Source organism: Taudactylus pleione, unplaced genomic scaffold (genome assembly GCF_031769625.1).
Source record: "Taudactylus pleione unplaced genomic scaffold, aTauple2 ptg000255l, whole genome shotgun sequence".
NCBI classification, from domain to species: Eukaryota; Metazoa; Chordata; class Amphibia; order Anura; family Myobatrachidae; genus Taudactylus; species Taudactylus pleione.
In genome coordinates, this window is record NW_028284657.1 from 1,582,715 (window position 1) to 1,605,279 (window position 22,565).

The 22,565-nt window shown below is 44.8% G+C and overlaps 1 protein-coding gene across 1 annotated transcript in view; it reads right to left on the reverse strand.

Moving 5' to 3' along the window:
• LOC148515062 (asialoglycoprotein receptor 1-like) overlaps positions 1-22,565 on the reverse strand; it is a 98,985-nt gene that overhangs the window by 49,959 nt on the left and 26,461 nt on the right. The window contains exons 7-9 of the mRNA XM_088480528.1: positions 17,724-17,795; positions 16,400-16,474; positions 8,295-8,446 (exon numbers count right to left, since the gene is read on the reverse strand). Coding sequence (XP_088336654.1) covers positions 8,295-8,446; positions 16,400-16,474; positions 17,724-17,795 — 299 coding nt within the window. The remainder of the gene's footprint in view (positions 1-8,294; positions 8,447-16,399; positions 16,475-17,723; positions 17,796-22,565) is intronic.

The window sequence follows — 22,565 nt, forward strand, 5'->3', positions numbered from 1 at the left end:
TGTACTCTGTGCTCCCACAATTACTTATACACCATCTCTGTACTCTGTGCTCCAACAGTTACTTATACACCATCTCTGTACTCTTTGCTCCCACAGTTACTTATACACCATCTCTGTACTCTGTGCTCCAACAGTTACTTATACACCATCTCTGTACTCTGTGCTCCCAAAGTTACTTATACACCATCTCTGTACTCTGTGCTCCCACAGTTACTTATACACCATCTCTGTACTCCCACAATTACTTATACACCATCTCTGTACTCTGTGCTCTAACAGTTACTTATACACCATCTCTGTACTCTGTGCTCCCACAGTTACTTATACACAATCTCTGTACTCTGTGCTCCCACAGTTACTTATACACCATCTCTGTACTCTGTGCTCTCACAGTTACTTATACACCATCTCTGTACTCTGTGCTCCGACAGTTACTTATACACCATCTCTATACTCTTTGCTCCCACAGTTACTTATACACCATCTCTGTACTATGTGCTCCCACAGTTACTTATACACCATCTCTGTACTCTGTGCTCCCACAGTTACTTATACACCATCTCTGTACTCTGTGCTCCCACAGTTACTTATACACCATCTCTGTACTCTGTGCTCCCACAGTTACTTATACACCATCTCTGTACTATGTGCTCCCACATTTACTTATACACCATCTCTGTACTCTGTGCTCCCACAGTTACTTATACACCATCTCTGTACTCTATGCTCCCACAGTTACTTATACACCATCTCTGTACTCTGTGCTCCCACAGTTACTTATACACCATCTCTGTACTCTGTGCTCCCACAGTTACTTATACACCATCTCTGTACTCTATGCTCCCACAGTTACTTATACACCATCTCTGTACTCTGTGCTCCCACAGTTACTTATACACCATCTCTGTACTATGTGCTCCCACAGTTACTTATACACCATCTCTGTACTCTGTGCTCCCACAGTTACTTATACACCATCTCTGTACTCTGTGCTCCCACAGTTACTTATACACCATCTCTGTACTATGTGCTCCCACATTTACTTATACACCATCTCTGTACTATGTGCTCCTACATTTACTTATACACCATCTCTATACTCTGTGCTCCCACAGTTACTTATACACCATCTCTGTTCTCTGTGCTCCCACAGTTACTTATACACCATCTCTGTACTCTGTGCTCCCACAGTTACTTATACACCATCTCTGTACTCTCTGCTCCCACAGTTACTTATACACCATCTCTGTACTCTGTGCTCCCACAGTTACTTATACACCATCTCTGTACTCTCTGCTCCCACAGTTACTTATACACCATCTCTGTACTCTGTGCTCCCACAGTTACATATACACCATCTCTGTACTCTGTGCTCTCACAGTTACTTATACACCATCTCTGTACTCTGTGCTCCGACAGTTACTTATACACCATCTCTATACTCTGTGCTCCCATAGTTACTTATACACCATCTCTATACTCTTTGCTCCCACAGTTACTTATACAGCATCTCTGTGCTCCCACAGTTACCTATACACCATCTATGTACTCTGTACTCCCACAATTAGTTATACACCATCTCTGTACTCTGTGCTCCCACAGTTACTTATACACCATCTCTGTACTCTGTGCTCCCACAGTTACTTATACACCATCTCTGTACTCTGTGCTCCCACAGTTACTTATACACCATCTCTGTACTCTGTACTCCCACAGTTATTTATACACCATCTCTGTACTCTGTGCTCCCACAGTTACTTATACACCATCTCTGTACTCTGTACTCCCACAGTTATTTATACACCATCTCTATACTCTTTGCTCCCACAGTTACTTATACACCATCTCTGTACTCTGTACTCCCACAGTTACTTATACACCATCTCTGTACTCTGTGCTCCCACAGTTACTTAAACACCATCTCTGTACTCTGTGCTCCCACAGTTACTTATACACCATCTCTGTACTCTGTGCTCCCACAGTTACTTATACACCATCTCTGTACTCTGTGCTCCCACAGTTACTTATACACCATCTCTGTACTCTGTGCTCCCACAGTTACTTATACACCATCTCTGTACTCTGTGCTCCCACAGTTACTTATACACCATCTCTGTACTATGTGCTCCCACAGTTACTTATACACCATCTCTGTACTCTGTGCTCCCACATTTACTTATACACCATCTCTGTACTATGTGCTCCTACATTTACTTATACACCATCTCTGTACTCTGTTCTCCCAGAGTTACTTATACACCATCTCTATACTCTGTGCTCCCACAGTTACTTATACACCATCTCTGTACTCTGTGCTCCGACAGTTACTTATACACCATCTCTGTACTCTGTGCTCCCACAGTTACTTATACACCATCTCTATACTCTGTGCTCCCACAGTTACTTATACACCATCTCTGTACTCCCACAGTTACTTATACACCATCTCTGTACTCCCACAGTTACTTATACACCATCTCTGTACTCTGTGCTCCCACAGTTACTTATACACCATCTCTGTACTCTGTGCTCCAACAGTTACTTATACACCATCTCTGTACTCTTTGCTCCCACAGTTACTTATACACCATCTCTGTACTCTGTGCTCCCACAGTTACTTATACACCATCTCTGTACTCTGTGCTCCTACAGTTACTTATACACCATCTCTGTACTCTGTGCTCCCACAGTTACTTATACACCATCTCTATACTCTGTGCTCCCACAGTTACTTATACACCATCTCTGTAATCTGTGCTCCGACAGTTACTTATACACCATCTCTGTACTCTGTGCTCTCACAGTTACTTATACACCATCTCTGTAATCTGTGCTCCGACAGTTACTTATACACCATCTCTGTACTCTGTGCTCCCACAGTTACTTATACACCATCTCTATACTCTGTGCTCCCACAGTTACTTATACACCATCTCTGTACTCTGTGCTCTCAAAGTTACTTAGACACCATCTCTGTACTCCCACAGTTACTTATACACCATCTCTGTACTCCCACAGTTACTTATACACCATCTCTGTACTCTGTGCTCCCACAGTTACTTATACACCATCTCTGTACTCCCACAGTTACTTATACACCATCTCTGTACTCTGTGCTCCCACAGTTACTTATACACCATCTCTGTACTCTGTGCTCCAACAGTTACTTATACACCATCTCTGTACTCTTTGCTCCCACAGTTACTTATACACCATCTCTGTACTCTGTGCTCCCAAAGTTACTTATACACCATCTCTGCACTCTGTGCTCCCACAGTTACTTATACATCATCTCTGTACTCTGTGCTCCCACAGTTACTTATACACCATCTCTGTACTCCCACAATTACTTATACACCATCTCTGTACTCTGTGCTCCCACAGTTACTTATACACCATCTCTGTACTCTGTGCTCCAACAGTTACTTATACACCATCTCTGTACTCTGTGCTCCCACAGTTACTTATACACCATCTCTGTACTCTGTTCTCCCAGAGTTACTTATACACCATCTCTGTTCTCTGTGCTCCCACAGTTACTTATACACCATCTCTGTACTCTGTACTCCCAGTTACTTATACACCATCTCTGTACTCTGTGCTCCCACATTTACTTATACATCATCTCTATACTCTGTAATCCCACAGTTACTTATACACCATCTCTGTTCTCTGTGCTCCCACAGTTACTTATACACCATCTCTGTACTCTGTACTCCCAGTTACTTATACACCATCTCTGTACTCTGTGCTCCCACATTTACTTATACACCATCTCTGTACTCTGTGCTCCCACAGTTACTTATACACCATCTCTGTACTCTGTGCTCCCACAGTTACTTATACACCATCTCTGTACTCTGTGCTCCCACAGTTACTTATACACCATCTCTGTACTCTGTGCTCCCACAGTTACTTATACACCATCTCTGTACTCTGTGCTCCCACAGTTACTTATACACCATCTCTGTACTCTGTGCTCCCACAGTTACTTATACACCATCTCTGTACTCTGTGCTCCCACAGTTACTTATACACCCTCTCTGTACTCTCTGCTCCCACAGTTACTTATACACCCTCTCTGTACTCTGTACTCCCACAGTTACTTATACACCATCTCTGTACTCTGTGCTCCCACAGTTACTTATACACCATCTCTGTACTCTGTGCTCCCACAGTTACTTATACACCATCTCTGTACTCTGTGCTCTCACAGTTACTTATACACCATCTCTGTACTCTGTGCTCCGACAGTTACTTATACACCATCTCTATACTCTGTGCTCCCATAGTTACTTATACACCATCTCTATACTCTTTGCTCCCACAGTTACTTATACAGCATCTCTGTGCTCTCACAGTTACCTATACACCATCTATGTACTCTGTACTCCCACAATTAGTTATACACCATCTCTGTACTCTGTGCTCCCACAGTTACTTATACACCATCTCTGTACTCTGTGCTCCCACAGTTACTTATACACTATCTCTGTACTCTGTGCTCCCACAGTTATTTATACACCATCTCTATACTCTGTGCTCCCATAGTTACTTATACACCATCTCTATACTCTTTGCTCCCACAGTTACTTATACACCATCTCTGTACTATGTGCTCCTACATTTACTTATACACCATCTCTATACTCTGTGCTCCCATAGTTACTTATACACCATCTCTATACTCTTTGCTCCCACAGTTACTTATACAGCATCTCTGTGCTCTCACAGTTACCTATACACCATCTATGTACTCTGTACTCCCACAATTAGTTATACACCATCTCTGTACTCTGTGCTCCCACAGTTACTTATACACCATCTCTGTACTCTGTGCTCCCACAGTTACTTATACACTATCTCTGTACTCTGTGCTCCCACAGTTATTTATACACCATCTCTATACTCTGTGCTCCCATAGTTACTTATACACCATCTCTATACTCTTTGCTCCCACAGTTACTTATACACCATCTCTGTACTCTGTGCTCTCACAGTTACTTATACACCATCTCTGTACTCTGTACTCCTACTTTTATTTATACACCATCTCTGTACTCTGTGCTCTCACAGTTACTTATACATCATCTCTGTACTCTGTGCTCCCACAGTTACTTATACACCATCTCTGTACTCTGTGCTCCGACAGTTACTTATACACCATCTCTGTACTCTGTGCTCCCACAGTTACTTATACACCATCTCTGTACTCTGTACTCCTACTTTTATTTATACACCATCTCTGTACTCTGTGCTCTCACAGTTACTTAAACACCATCTCTGTACTCTGTGCTCACACAGTTACTTATACATCATCTCTGTACTCTGTGCTCCCACAGTTACTTATACACCATCTCTGTACTCTGTGCTCCGACAGTTACTTATACACCATCTCTGTACTCTGTGCTCTCACAGTTACTTATACACCATCTCTGTACTCTGTGCTCTCACAGTTACTTATACACCATCTCTATACTCTGTGCTCCCATAGTTACTTATACACCATCTCTGTACTCTGTGCTCCGACAGTTACTTATACACCATCTCTATACTCTGTGCTCCCATAGTTACTTATACACCATCTCTATACTCTTTGCTCCCACAGTTACTTATACAGCATCTCTGTGCTCCCACAGTTACCTATACACCATCTATGTACTCTGTACTCCCACAATTAGTTATACACCATCTCTGTACTCTGTGCTCCCACAGTTACTTATACACCATCTCTGTACTCTGTGCTCCCACAGTTACTTATACACCATCTCTGTACTCTGTACTCCCATAGTTACTTATACACCATCTCTATACTCTTTGCTCCCATAGTTACTTATACACCATCTCTATACTCTGTGCTCCCATAGTTACTTATACACCATCTCTATACTCTTTGCTCCCACAGTTACTTATACACCATCTCTGTGCTCTGTACTCCCACAGTTACTTATACATCATCTCTGTACTCTGTACTCCCACAGTTATTTATACACCATCTCTATACTCTGTGCTCCCACAGTTACTTATACACCATCTCTGTACTCTGTGCTCCTACAGTTACTTTTACACCATCTCTGTACTCTGTGCTCCTACAGTTACTTATACACCATCTCTGTACTCTGTGCTCCCACAGTTACTTTTACACCATCTCTGTACTCTGTGCTCCTACAGTTACTTATACACCATCTCTGTACTCTGTGCTCCCACAGTTACTTTTACACCATCTCTGTACTCTGTGCTCCCACAGTTACTTTTACACCATCTCTGTACTCTGTGCTCCCACAGTTACTTTTACACCATCTCTGTACTCTGTGCTCCTACAGTTACTTATACACCATCTCTGTGCTCCCACAGTTACCTAAACACCATCTCTATACTCTGTGCTCCCATAGTTACTTATACACCATCTCTGTACTCTGTGCTCCAACAGTTACTTATACACCATCTCTGTACTCTGTGCTCCCACAGTTACTTATACACCATCTCTATACTCTGTGCTCCCACAGTTACTTACACACCATCTCTGTACTCTGTGCTCCAACAGTTACTTATACACCATCTCTATACTCTGTGCTCCCACAGTTACTTATACACCATCTCTGTACTCTGTGCTCCCACAGTTACTTATACACCATCTCTATACTCTGTGCTCCCACAGTTACTTAGACACCATCTCTGTACTCCCACAGTTACTTATACACCATCTCTGTACTCCCACAATTACTTATACACCATCTCTGTAATATGTGCTCCCATAGTTACTTATACACCATCTCTGTACTCTGTGCTCTCACAGTTACTTATACACCGTTTCTGTACTCTGTGCTCCCACAGTTACTTATACACCATCTCTGTACTCTATGCTCCCACAGTTACTTATACACCATATCTGTACTCTGTGCTCCCACAGTTACTAATACAACATCTCTGTACTCTGTGCTCCCACAGTTACTTATACACCATCTCTGTACTCTGTGCTCCCACAGTTACTTATACACCATCTCAGTACTCTGTGCTCCCACAGTTACTTATACACCATCACTGTACTCTGTGCTCCCACAGTTACTTATACACCATCTCTGTACTCTGTGCTCCCACAGTTACTTATACACCATCTCTGTACTCTGTGCTCCCACAGTTACTTATACACCATCTCTGTACTCTGTGCTCCCACAGTTACTTATACACCATATCTGTACTCTGTGCTCCCACAGTTACTAATACACCATCTCTGTACTCTGTGCTCTCACAGTCACTTATACATCATCTCTGTAGTCTGTGCTCCCACAGTTACTTATACACCATCTCTGTACTCTGTGCTCCCACAGTTACTTATACACCATCTCTGTACTCCCACAGTTACTTATACACCATCTCAGTACTCTTTGCTCCCACAGTTACTTAAACACCATCTCTGTACTCTGTGCTCCCACTGTAACTTATACACCATCTCTGTACTCTGTGCTCCCACAGTTACTTATACACCATCTCAGTACTCTTTGCTCCCACAGTTACTTATACACCATCTCTGTACTCTGTTCTCCCACAGTTACTTATACATCATCTCTGTACTCTGTGCTCCCACAGTTACTTATACACCATCTCTGTACTCTGTGCTCCCACAGTTACTTATACACCATCTCTGTACTCTTTGCTCCCACAGTTACTTATACACCATCTCTGTACTCTGTTCTCCCACAGTTACTTATACACCATCTCTGTAATCTGTGCTCCCACAGTTACTTATACACCATCTCTGTACTCTGTGCTCCCACAGTTACTTATACACCATCTCTGTACTCTGTGCTCCCACAGTTACTTATACACCATCTCTGTACTCTGTGCTCCCACAGTTACTTATACACCATCTCTGTACTCTGTGCTCCCACAGTTACTTATACACCATCTCTGTACTCTGTTCTCCCACAGTTACTTATACACCATTTCTGTACTCTGTGCTCCCACATTTACTTATACATCATCTCTGTACTCTATGCTCCCACAGTTACTAATACACCATCTCTGTACTCTATGCTCCCACAGTTACTAATACACCATCTCTGTACTCTGTGCTCCCACATTTACTTATACACCATCTCTGTACTCTATGCTCCCACAGTTACTAATACACCATCTCTGTACTCTATGCTCCCACAGTTACTTATACACCATCTCTGTGCTCCCACAGTTACTTATACACCATCTCTGTACTCTCACAGTTTTTTTACACACCTTTCAGTCTCTTCTATTATATTGAATGATTTCCTGTTCTGGGCTGCTCCCTATTAGCTCACCTGCTCCTCAGCACTGGTGATTACGACCAGATGAGACTTCTTATCTTCACAGTCTTTCTTGGCCCCAGCCCATGTTCGGATTCGCTTGGACAGATAATAGCAGCTCATCGCAGAATGTCTCCAGTCTTGGCTGCACAGAGGATTCTGGGTCTCTGCAGTAAGTGATTATTATAATTATTCAAACATAACATTGGAAATTTGTGGTGCAGACTTGTTAGCATCCTTATAGATTTTACCATAATGCCCTATTGGTGCATTTTTTTATTGTATCTTTTCATGAAGTAATACTACCACCTTCATCCATATTTGGGTTAATGTCTTGGAGAAGAGAGAATTTTTCATAAAGATTTGAAGTTTCCAAAAACACTGCATCTATATATATGGAAATGAATTGTGGGACTGTGTACGCTCCTTATTTTAAGATTGATATGTAATGTCACACCCATACGTTATCATTATATCTATATTTGCTGATCAATTGTGACAGTTCCTGCATTCAAGTTTTGTAAGATATTTAAGCCGAATAGGTGAAGTGCAGGCCATAGGGGTAAATTTACTAAGAATCATGTCTGGCCTGAGATTGCCCAAGCTTAAACCCGCACAGCATCGCAAGGAACTCTGGTGACTTGTGTTAGCAGACACAAACAAAATTTACTAGGAATCATATTTTGCTGAATCGTGTTTTCTGATGTTGTATGTGATCCTGTTTCCTTCCCATGTTCAAGCAGGTTGCTTGCATTTTTTTTAAAAGTGTAAAATGTAAGAAAAAAAGGTTTGGGTTTTCACCAAATAAACATAACCTGCTACAGGCTCTGTGAGCAAGTACTGGGTTTAAAAATATGGGAAACAAAATGTGTAGGGGTCCCCCGTAATTTACAAACTGGCACCAGGCTCCTTGAGCTTTTCCTGTTTTTTAAAATAATGGGGAAAAATTGAATGGTGTTCGCTGTATTTTTAAAACCAGCAACCAGATCAAACCGTATTATTATAAAAACCAGAGCTAGCTCACAGAGTCCAGTGTTGGTTAATAAAATATGGGGGACCTCTAAACATTTTGACCCCTGTTTTTTTAGAACCAGGACTCTCTCACAGGATCTGGGGCTGGTTATGCATTTGGGGGGGAACTGCATGCTGTTTTTTTTCTAAAATGAACCCTTTTTCCATTATTTAGAGGCAGAACCATACACGGATCACACTGATCTATGTATGTTTCTGTTAAATAAGCTGCTCGGGAGGTAATCTATGTAAAACTTCTAATTATGACAGAGTTTGCTAAAATTACACTCCTGATTATAATCATGATTCTTGGTATATTCCGTGTTGTATTCCTGTCTAAGGAAATTTGCTGCGAGTTTGGCCGATGGTGCATTTATTTTTTTTTGCGTTTTCACTTATTTGTTCCAGAGAGCTTCAATATTTCAATATTTCTCACCTGAATTTGCCTTTAGTAAATTTGCGAGTTGTACAAAAATAGCCAAACACACCAGTGAATGATATCATGATCAGACACATTTCTTAATAATGTTTACCCCTCGGTTTTTTAACTTGACTTTTCGTTCTAACAGATGCTTGACACTGGCTATGTGTTTCTCCTGACCTGCTACAAACAGATTATCCATGTTTTAATGATGATAAAAAATGTTTTGCTCTATTATCTTGTAGTATAGACAGTGATCAGTCTCTGAGCATATAAAGTCCATTATTAATAGTACAACATCTAGCTTAATGTACCAACAATGACCACTCTGTTTTAGACCATACAATGCTATTTCCTCTTGGAACATACTCTGATATGGTTTTATATAAATTTACTCAACTAATTCTCAATTTATGAAAGCTGAATCAAAATCTAATTAGTACAGCAGTAAATTATGCATGGAAGATATGGCAATGACTAAATGTAATGTACTGTACCTGGCAACAGGAGAGTAGATTTCACCTTAGTCAATCCCAAGTATTGTGTATAACATTTAGCATAAAGATAGGATCTGTAACTTATAATAGTTCAGTCTTTATCTATTGCTGATTTCCATTTCTTGCAGTTGTTCTTTGATTTTGCCTCTTGGTTATTTTGCGGTTCTAAGAAAATTTTATTTTCTAACTCCTCATTATATCTCCAAGGGGCTTTTCTTTTTATTGCTTTTAGAGAGCTCCTGCACTGTAATTGGATATCCCAATTGGTTGTCTCTAACTCAATAAGGCATCCAGTTGTCGGCATATCAAGTATAATAAACTTGTTTTGTGGTTCTTGTTCCATCTTTACATTATAGTGATACTGTTTCATGGAACACAACATACCTGGATTTTATAAGCTTTTTGTTTGTAATGTCACATAGTCTGTATCCTTTACTTTTCTGGCAGTATCGTAACATGATAAACTGACTTGGATTCCAGTTTATGGGACCTATTCATCATCACTTACTTTTTACAAAAGCAGGTGAAAGTGAACATTTTCAACAGCAATTGTAAAAATTAAGTTTTTGGGCCATTCATCAAGAAGGTAAAGCAGGAAATATCACAGATATCTTCTACTTACCTCCCTTTTGCGGAATGGCCCACTGTCCCCACATACTAATATAGGGACATAATTCATCAAGCTCCAAAAATATAACATTTTTGGAGCTTGATTGTGGTAGCATTTGCCATCTTCAGAAGGTGAATGCTCCTGAAACCCGTTCCTGTCCTTCTGGATCCATCCGCCCCTGTCTGGTTCCTTCGGGCAGATGTAGGGGCTACTGTGTGCATGCATGACCAGTAGGTCAGCAAGAACTGTGTGCAGAGTCACAACGGAGGCAGTGAAAAGATTCACTGCTCCAAAAAGGAGCAGTGAAGCCACTTGCATGGACTGCTGATTTTGCATTGGAACCCAATAATTAACATCATGAATAGGCCCCTAAAACTCTTCTCCTTAGGGATTTGTACATATGCTTTGCACCCAAAGACTCTGAGATGATTGTCACTTAGCTTCCTTCCATACCACACCAGTAGTGGTGTTCTGCTTTTCGCAGCTAATGTGGGTGCATGTCTGCTTCTGCCCAAAATGCTTTTCTAGGCCAGAGTCACTCAGCATAGTCTGCGCTCTCTCAATTTGTTATGGCATGTGTGCAATAGTTAGCTGGTGCTCAATGCCATATTTCTTTAAGAAGATGGCTAGAATTTTATTCTCATATTGCCCACCATTGTAAGATCTCAAGTTCTTCAGTTACTGATCTGTTTGAGCCTTTACTAAACTCTTCTAGTGTGAAATGTTGTTTATTACTATTAATATAATCATTATAAGTAACTGTGTGTTATTCTTATAAAGTCATCAATGAATATAAAGAAGTATTGGTATTCACCTATTAATTCCACCTCCATTAGACCACACACATCTGTATGCACCAATGCTAGGGGAGCCTCAGCACTGGTCACTGACTTCGGAAAGGGGCAACGGGGCTGTTTACCCTTTATACAGCTCTCACATGCCAGTCTCTCTGAATTGCTCATGTCTATTCATGAAGGAGATCCTGGACATTATAACACCCTGGCTGACCTAATCACCTGTGTAACAGCTCCATAGGTTGTGTGGAATCAGAGGCTGCCATCACATAACACTCCTCCATGTCTAGGACATACGGTTGCTGGCACTGGGTTGCTGTTACTATCACAGTCCCATTATAGGTCTGCACAACACAGTTGTCGTCCTTAGTGAATTTGACCTTTAATCCTTCATCTTCTAGGACACATATAGCTATGAGTTGGTCCCCAAACCTGGTACAAATAACACATCCTGGATGCCAGTGACTATGGTTTTACTTTTAATTTTAAGGCACACTATGATTGTCCCAACTTTTGTGGCTGTAAGGACTAGAGATGTGCAGTTTTGGATTACTAGAATACCAACACACCCGAACAAAGGGATTATGAGTCGAATTGAGCCCCACCTCAGGGTTCCTGACAACTTTAGATCCCAAAATGAGGCAAAACATCATCTCCCTGGCATCAGATTATTTTTTTTTTAGAATGAATATAAAAGTACCTCTCTTGTGATTGGGTGACATTTCACACAGGAGATCAGAGGAAGAGGGTGTAAGGCTGTGGGCTGTAGCACTTTGATGCATTGTCACTTCACTATCAGGAGCTAAAAATACCCCTAGGAGAGCCATGTTAAAGTGGTACTATGCTATATAAAAAAGTGCCATATGAGCACTGTGAGGCACTGTGTTATGTGTTCAGAGATTCAAAAAATAACTGCATTGTGTATGTAGGTACAAGAAGGCACTGTGTTGAAACAAAAAATTTCACTCAAGCACTACTGCATGTACAGAGTTATTAATACATTACTAGGAGCACTGTGAGGTACTGTGCTGTGTTCAGGCACATTAGGCTACCATTACTAGTAGCACTGTGTGGTACTGAGTTGTGTTCAGGCACTTCAGGCTGCCATTACTAGGAGTACTGTGAGCCACTGTGTTGTGTTCAGGCACATTAGGCTGCCATTACCAGGAGCACTGTGAGGCACTGTGTTGTGTTTAGGGACATTAGGCTGCCATTACCAGGAGCACTGTGAGGCACTGTGTTGTGTTCAGGTACATTAGGCTGCCATTACCAGGAGCACTGTGAGGCACTGTGTTGTGTTTAGGGACATTAGGCTGCCATTACCAGGAGCACTGTGAGGCACTGTGTTGTGTTCAGGTACATTAGGCTGCCATTACCAGGAGCACTATGAAGCACTGTGTTGTGTTCAGGCACATTAGGCTGCCATTACCAGGAGCACTGGGAGGCACTGTGTTGTATTCAGGCACATTAGGCTTCCATTAGAAGGAGCACTGTGAGGCTCTGTGTTGTGTTCAGGCACATTAGGCTGCCATTACCAGGAGCACTGTGAGCCACTGTGTTGTGTTCAGGCATATTAGGCTTCCATTACTAGGAACACTGTGAGCCACTGTGTTGTGTTCAGGCATATTAGGCTTCCATTACTAGGAACACTGTGAGCCACTGTGTTGTGTTCAGGCATATTAGGCTTCCATTACTAGGAGCACAGTGAGGTACTGTGTTGTGTTCATGCACATTAGGCTGCCATTGCCAGGAGTACTGTGAGGCACTGTGTTGTGTTAAGGTACATTAGGCTGCCAATGCCAGGAGCACTATGAGGCACTGTGTTGTGGCCAGGCACATTAGGCTGCCATTACTAGGAGCACTGGGCGGCACTGTGTTGTGTTCAGGCACATAAGGCTGCCTTTACCAGGAGCACTGTGAGGCACTGTGTTGTGTTCAGGTACATTAGGCTGCCATTACCAGGAGCACTGAGAGGCACTGTGTTGTGTTCAGTCACATTAGGCTTCCATTACTAGGAGCACTGTGAGGCACTGTGTTGTGTTCAGGCGCATTAGGCTGCCATTACTAGGAGCACTGTGAGCCACTGTGTTGTGTTCAGGCATATTAGGTTTCCATTACTTGGAACACTGTGAGCCACTGTGTTGTGTTCAGGCATATTAGGCTTCCATTACTAGGAACACTGTGAGCCACTGTGTTGTGTTCAGGCACATTAGGCTGCCATTACTAGGAGCACTGTGAAGCACTGTGTTGTGTTCAGGCACATTAGGCTGCCAGTACCAGGAGCACTGTGATGCACTATTATGTGTTCCAGCACATTAGGCTGCCATTCCCAGGAGCATTGTGGTGCACTATGTTGTGTTCAGGCACAGTAGGCTGCCATTACCAGGAGCACTGTGAGGCACAGTGTTGTGTTCAGGAACATTAAGCTGCCATTGCTAGGAACACTGTAAGGCACTGTTTTGTGTTCAGGCACATTAGGATGCCATTACTAGGAGCACTATGAGGCACTGTTTTGTGTTCAGGCACATTAAACTGCCATTACCAGGAGCACTGTGAGCCACTATGTTGTGTCCAGGCACATTAGGCTGCCATTAGCAGGAGCACTGTGAGGCACTTTGTTGTGTTCAAGCACATTAGGCTGCCATTACTAGGAGCACTGGGAGGCACTGTGTTGTGTTCAGGCACATTAGGCTGTCATTACTAGGAGCACTGGGAGGCACTGTGTTGTGTTCAGGCACATTAGGCTGCCATTACCAGGAGCACTGTGAGGCACTGTGTTGTGTTCACGCACATTAGGCTGCCATTTCCAGGAGCACTGGGAGGCACTGTGTTGTGTTCAGGCACATTAGGCTGCCATTACTAGGAGCACTGTGAGGCACTGTGTTGTGTTCAGGCACATTAGGCTGCCATTACCAGGAGCACTGGGAGGCATTGTGTTGTGTTCAGGCACATTAGGCTGTCATTACTAGGAGCACAGTGAGGCACTGTGTTGTGTTCAGGCACATTAGGCTGCCATTACCAGGAGCACTGTGATGCACTGTGTTGTGTTCAGGCACATTAGGCTTCCATTACTAGGAGCACTGTGAGGCACTGTATTGTGTTCAGGCACATTAGGCTTCCATTACTAGGAGCACTGTGAGGCACTGTATTGTGTTCAGGCACATTAGGCTTCCATTACTAGGAGCACTGTGAGGCACTGTGTTGTGTTCAGGCACATTAGGCTGCCATTACCAGGAGCACTGTGTGGCACTGTTTTGTGTTCAGGCATATTAGGCTTCCATTACTAGGAACACTGTGAGCCACTTTGTTAAGAAATATCATAGTCCACAGTACTTGCAATGCACAGGGACTGCATTTTCAGTGTATCCCTCAATATTGGGTAGTCCCTAACCACTCATGGTCACACCAATGGGGAGATAAAATGGGCTGCCTTCCATCATTTGTTTTTGGGGTAATGAGTTCTGCCTCTGTTGTGACCCTGCACACAATTCTTGCTGACCAGATTGCTTACTGTGGTTTCTGCTGTGACACCTGATTTAACAGATGTTGTGAGTGGCACTAACACTACATGTTGCCCAACTTCCCCCACTCATGGCATACCATGAATGAGGTGCACTGTAGGTGACCTTATGATGCGATGTCTGTCAGTGTCTCATTTTTATGGTGGTGTGAAGATGAGCAGCAGAGGAGGACTGACCCGCATGAATGCCAGAGCCAACTGACTGAGTCGCCCAATTTCAGCTTCAAGTCTGTTTCCTCAGTGTCCTCACTATTTGTCACAGGCCTGGCAAAATATATTGGTGATGGAAACTAGAACCATGTATTCGCACACCATATACCTACAGTACCTGGCCCCAATATTTCTGTTGCCAGCCCTAGTCCCCAGTACTCACAATGGTTATTATAGTCCCCAGTACTCACAATGGTTATCATAGTCCTCTGTACTTACAATGGATACCGCAGTCCCCAGTATAAGCAATGGTTACCACAGTCCCCAGTATTAGCAATGCTACCGCAGGCCCCAGTATTAGCAATGGTTACCACAGTCCCCAGTAATAGCAATGATCCTGCAGGCTCCAGTATTAGCAATAGTTACCATAGTCCCCAGTATTAGCAATGGTTACCATAGTCCTCAGTACTCACAATGGATACTGCAGTCCCCAGTATTAGCAATGGTTGAAACAGTCCCCAGTATTAGCAATGATACCACAGGCCCCAGTATTAGCAATGGTTACCACAGTCCCCAGTATTAGCAATGGTTACCATAGTCCTCAGTACTCACAATGGATACTGCAGTCCCCAGTATTAGCAATGGTTGAAACAGTCCCCAGTATTAGCAATGATACCACAGGCCCCAGTATTAGCAATGGTTACCACAGTCACCAGTATTAGCAATGATCCTGCAGGCTCCAGTATTAGCAATGGTTACCACAGTCTTCAGTACTCACAATGATCACCATAGTCCTCAGTATTAGCAATGGACACTGTTGTACTGGGCTGAGTCACATCGCATGAACTCAATCTGCAACATGCCCAGAATGCAAATACTCTTAAAAGCGATTATCAGACCCGTGTGTATTTTGCACACACGTTTTATGCTGTTCATACATGTCCTTATTTCATCATACCAATCTGACACAATTATACCCCTAGCGGTGCTGGTTTCCCATAGATAGAATAGACCTTTCCAGCAAAATGTTACTTGTTTAGTAACTTATAGAGCAGCATGTATTGGGAAATAGGCTTGGTGGGTAAGTGCCCCGATGCATGGAAGAATATTTACTCACCATTCTCTTTACGGACCTCTTCTCTCAATCTTCCAATAGAACTTAATATCCTCTGTATATCGCTCTGCAATACACCTGTGATATGGAGAATATCAGTTACTCAGCCCCATGTATATGACACGCTGCTCCCCTCATCCCCATGTATATAACACGCTGCCCCCCACAGCCCCATGTATGTAACATGCTGCCCCCCACAACCCCATGTATATAACACACTGCCCCCCACATCCCCATGTATATAACACGCTGCCCCCCACATCCCCATGTATATAATACGCTGCCCCCCACAGCCCCATGTATATAATATGCTGCCCCCAAAAGCCCCATGTATATAACACGCTGCCACCCACAGCCCCATGTATATAACACGCTGCCCCCTAGAGCCCCATGTATATAACACGCTGCCACCCACAGTCCCATGTATATAACATGCTGCCCCCCCACAGCCCTATGTATATAACATGCTACCCCACACAGCCCCATGTATATAACACACTGCCCCCCACAGCCCCATGTATATAACACGCTGCCCCCTAGAGCCCCATGTATATAAAACACTGTCCCCCACAGCCCCATGTATATAACACACTGCCCCCCACAGCCCCATGTATATAACACACTGTCCCCCACAGCCCCATGTATATAACACACTGCCCCCCACAGCCCCATGTACATATGACACACTGCCCCTACAGCCCCATGTATATAACATGCTGCCCCCCACATCCCCATGTATATAACAAGCTGCCCCCCACAGCCCCATGTATATAACACACTGCCCTCCACAGCCTCATGTATATAGCATGCTGCCCCACACAGCCCCATGTATATAACACATTGCCCCCCACAGCCCCATGTATATAACAAGCTGCCCCCACAGCCCCATGTATATAATACTCTGCCCCCCACAGCCCCATGTATATAACATGCTGCCCCCCACAGCCCCATGTATATAACACGCTGCCCCCCACAGCTCTATCTCACCCACCCAATCTCCATAGGAAGCAGCAATCACTACATCCCACTATAACACTTCGTATTACCCATGTCTCGGTCACCAGACTCTCAGGCCGGGAGATCTCAGGGGCTCAGGGACAGTAACAAAACAAACCCAATAGTTAATAACTGCTATGAGAATTATTTACATTCCCTATCAGGGACCTCCCTCAGCTAAGGAGATTCCACAATCACACAGACTAAATACAGTATAAGTAGGTCAATGGGAACCTATAAATATGTGTGTGTGTATGTGCAAACCTTTCACTGAGCCGCCTGCACACTCAGAAAACTAAAGTATATGTCATCTCCATTCCCTGTCTCTTACCTGTGACTTCTTCAGAAAGAATCCTCTTCACCGATGTATCGATCTCTGTCAGTTTGTTCATCACTGAGGAATCTGGTGAAGGGGATACAGAGATGTTATATGTAACTCACTTTACACCCAACACCATCTAATACCCCTCACTCTCCCCAGCCATGTATAAGTATCACACACATTATTGCCAGCACCATCTCTCACCCCTCACTCTCCCCAGCCATGTATAAGTGTCACACACATTATTGCCAGCTCCATCTCTCACCCCTCACTCTCCCCAGCCATGTATAAGTGTCACACACATTATTGCCAGCTCCATCTCTCACCCGTCACTCTCCCTAGCCATGTATAAGTGTCACACACATTACTGCCAGCACCATCTCTCACCTCTCACTCTCCCCAGCCGTGTATAAGTGTCACACACATTACTGCCAGCTCCATCTCTCACCTCTCACTCTCCCCAGCCGTGTATAAGTGTCACAAACATTACTGCCAGCACCACCTCTAACCCCTCACTCTCCCCAACCATGTATAAGTGTCACACACATTACTGCAAGCTCCATCTCTCACCTCTCACTCTCCCCAGCCATGTATAAGTGTCACACACATTACTGCCAGCTCCATCTCTCACCTCTCACTCTCCCCAGCCATGTATAAGTGTCACACACATTACTGCCAGCTCCATCTCTCACCTCTCACTCTCCCCAGCCATGTATAAGTGTCACACACATTACTGCCAGCACCATCTCTCACCTCTCACTCTCCCCAGCCATGTATAAGTGTCAAACACATTACTGCCAGCTCCATCTCTCACCTCTCACTCTCCCCAGCCATGTATAAGTGTCACACACATTACTGCCAGCACCATCTCTCACCTCTCACTCTCCCCAGCCATGTATAAGTGTCACACACATTACTGCCAGCTCCATCTCTCACCTCTCACTCTCCCCAGCCGTGTATAAGTGTCACACACATTACTGCCAGCACCATCTCTCACCTCTCACTCTCCCCAGCCATGTATAAGTGTCAAACACATTACTGCCAGCTCCATCTCTCACCTCTCACTCTCCCCAGCCATGTATAAGTGTCACACACATTATTGCCAACACCATCTCTCACCCCTCACTCTCCCCAGCCATGTATAAGTGTCACACACATTATTGCCAGCTCCATCTCTCACCCGTCACTCTCCGTAGCCATGTATAAGTGTCACACACATTACTGCCAGCACCATCTCTCACCTCTCACTCTCCCCAGCCATGTATAAGTGTCACACACATTACTGCCAGCACCATCTCTCACCTCTCACTCTCCCCAGCCGTGTATAAGTGTCACACACATTACTGCCAGCACCATCTCTCACCTCTCACTCTCCCCAGCCGTGTATAAGTGTCACACACATTACTGCCAGCTCCATCTCTCACCTCTCACTCTCCCCAGCCATGTATAAGTGTCACACACATTACTGCCAGCTCCATCTCTCACCTCTCACTCTCCCCAGCCATGTATAAGTGTCACACACATTACTCCCAGCACCATCTCTCACCCCTCACTCTCCCCAGCCGTGTATAAGTGTCACAAACATTACTGCCAGCACCACCTCTAACCCATCACTCTCCCCAACCATGTATAAGTGTCACACACATTACTGCCAGCTCCATCTCTCACCTCTCACTCTCCCCAGCCATGTATAAGTGTCACACACATTACTGCCAGCTCCATCTCTCACCTCTCACTCTCCCCAGCCATGTATAAGTGTCAAACACATTACTGCCAGCTCCATCTTTCACCTCTCACTCTCCCCAGCCATGTATAAGTGTCACACACATTACTGCCAGCACCATCTCTCACCTCTCACTCTCCCCAGCCGTGTATAAGTGTCACACACATTACTGCCAGCACCATCTCTCACCTCTCTCTCTCCCCAGCCGTGTATAAGTGTCACACACATTACTGCCAGCACCATCTCTCACCTCTCACTCTCCCCAGCCGTGTATAAGTGTCACACACATTACTGCCAGCTCCATCTCTCACCTCTCACTCTCCCCAGCCATGTATAAGTGTCACACACATTACTGCCAGCTCCATCTCTCACCTCTCACTCTCCCCAGCCATGTATAAGTGTCACACACATTACTGCCAGCACCATCTCTCACCTCTCACTCTCCCCAGCCATGTATAAGTGTCAAACACATTACTGCCAGCTCCATCTCTCACCTCTCACTCTCCCCAGCCATGTATAAGTGTCACACACATTACTTCCAGCACCATCTCTCACTCTCACTCTCCCCAGCCATGTATAAGTGTCACACACATTACTGCCAGCACCATCTCTCACCTCTCTCTCTCCCCAGCCGTGTATAAGTGTCACACACATTACTGCCAGCACCATCTCTCACCTCTCACTCTCCCCAGCCGTGTATAAGTGTCACACACATTACTGCCAGCTCCATCTCTCACCCCTCACTCTCCCCAGCCATGTATAAGTGTCACACACATTACTGCCAGCACCATCTCTCACCTCTCACTCTCCCCAGCCGTGTATAAGTGTCACACACATTACTGCCAGCTCCATCTCTCACCTCTCACTCTCCCCAGCCGTGTATAAGTGTCACACACATTACTGCCAGCTCCATCTCTCACTTCTCACTCTCCCCAGCCATGTATAAGTGTCACACACATTACTGCCAGCTCCATCTCTCACCTCTCACTCTCCCCAGCCGTGTATAAGTGTCACACACATTACTGCCAGCACCATCTCTCACCTCTCACTCTCCCCAGCCGTGTATAAGTGTCACACACATTACTGCCAGCACCATCTCTCACCTCTCACTCTCCCCAGCCATGTATAAGTGTCACACACATTACTTCCAGCTCCATCTCTCACCTCTCACTCTCCCCAGCCATGTATAAGTGTCACACACATTACTGCCAGCACCATCTCTCACCCCTCACTCTCCCCAGCCATGTATAAGTGTCACACACATAACTGCCAGCACCATCTCTCACCTCTCAATCTCCCCAGCCATGTATAAGTGTCACACACCTTACTGCCAGCTCCATCTCTCACCTCTCACTCTCCCCAGCCATGTATAAGTGTCAAACTCCTTACTGCCAGCACCATCTCTCACCTCTCACTCTCCCCAGCATTTATAAGTGTCACACACATTACTGCCAGCTCCATCTCTCACCTCTCCCTCTCCCTAGCCATGTATAAGTGTCACACATATTACTGCCAGCACCATCTCTCACCTCTCACTCTCCCCAGCCATGTATAAGTGTCACACACATTACTGCCAGCTCCATCTCTCACCTCTCACTCTCCCCAGCCATGTATAAGTGTCACACACACCACTGCCAGCACCATCTCTCACCTCTCACTCTTCCCAGCCATGTATAAGTGTCACACACACCACTGCCAGCTCCATCTCTCACCTCTCACTCTCCCCAGCCATGTATAAGTGTCACACACATCACTGCCAGCACCACCTCTCACCTCTCACTCTCCCCAGCCATGTATAAGTGTTACACACATTACTGCCAGCACCATCTCTCACCTCTCACTCTCCCCAGCCATGTATAAGTGTCACACACATTACTGCCAGCACCATCTCACACCTCTCACTCTCCCCAGCCATGTATAAGTGTCACCCACCTTACTGACAGCTCCATCTCTCACCTCTCACTCTCCCCAGCCATGTATAAGTGTCACACACCTTACTGCCAGCTCCATCTCTCACCTCTCACTCTCCCCAGCCATGTATAAGTGTCACACACATTACTGCCAGCACCACCTCTCACCTCTCACTCTCCCCAGCCGTGTATAAGTGTCACACACATTACTGCCAGCACCACCTCTCACCCCTCACTCTCCCCAGCCGTGTATAAGTGTCACACACATTACTGCCAGCACCACCTCTCACCCCTCACTCTCCCCAGCCTTGTATAAGTGTCACACACCTTACTGCGAGCTCCATCTCTAACCTCTCACTCTCCCCAGCCATGTATAAGTGTCACACACATTACTGCCAGCACCATCTCTCACCCCTCACTCTCCCCAGCCATGTGTAAGTGTCACACACATTACTGCCAGCTCCATCTCTCAACTCTCACTCTCCCCAGCATTTATAAGTGTCACACACATTACTGCCAGCTCCATCTCTCACCTCTCACTCTCCCCAGCCATGTATAAGTGTCAAACTCCTTACTGCCAGCACCATCTCTCACCTCTCACTCTCCCCAGCATTTATAAGTGTCACACACATTACTGCCAGATCCATCTCTCACCTCTCCCTCTCCCAAGCCATGTATAAGTGTCACACACATTACTGCCAGCACCATCTCTCACCTCTCACTCTCCCCATCCATGTATAAGTGTCACACACATTACTGCCAGCTCCATCTCTCACCCCTCACTCTCCCCAGCCATGTATAAGTGTCACACACATTACTGCCAGCTCCATCTCTCACCCCTCACTCTCCCCAGCCATGTATAAGTGTCACACACATTACTGCCAGCACCATCTCTCACCTCTCACTCTCCCCAGCCATGTATAAGTGTCACACACATTACTGCCAGCTCCATCTCTCACTCTCCCCAGACATGTATAAGTGTCACACACATTACTGCCAGCTTCATCTCTCACCTCTCACTCTCCCCAGCCATGTATAAGTGTCACAAACATTACTGCAGCTCCATCTCTCACCTCTCACTCTCCCCAGCCATGTATTGGTGTCACACACATTACTGCCAGCACCATCTCTCACCTCTCACTCTCCCCAGCCATGTATAAGTGTCACACACATTACTGCCAGCTCCATCTCTCACCTCTCACTCTCCCCAGCCGTGTA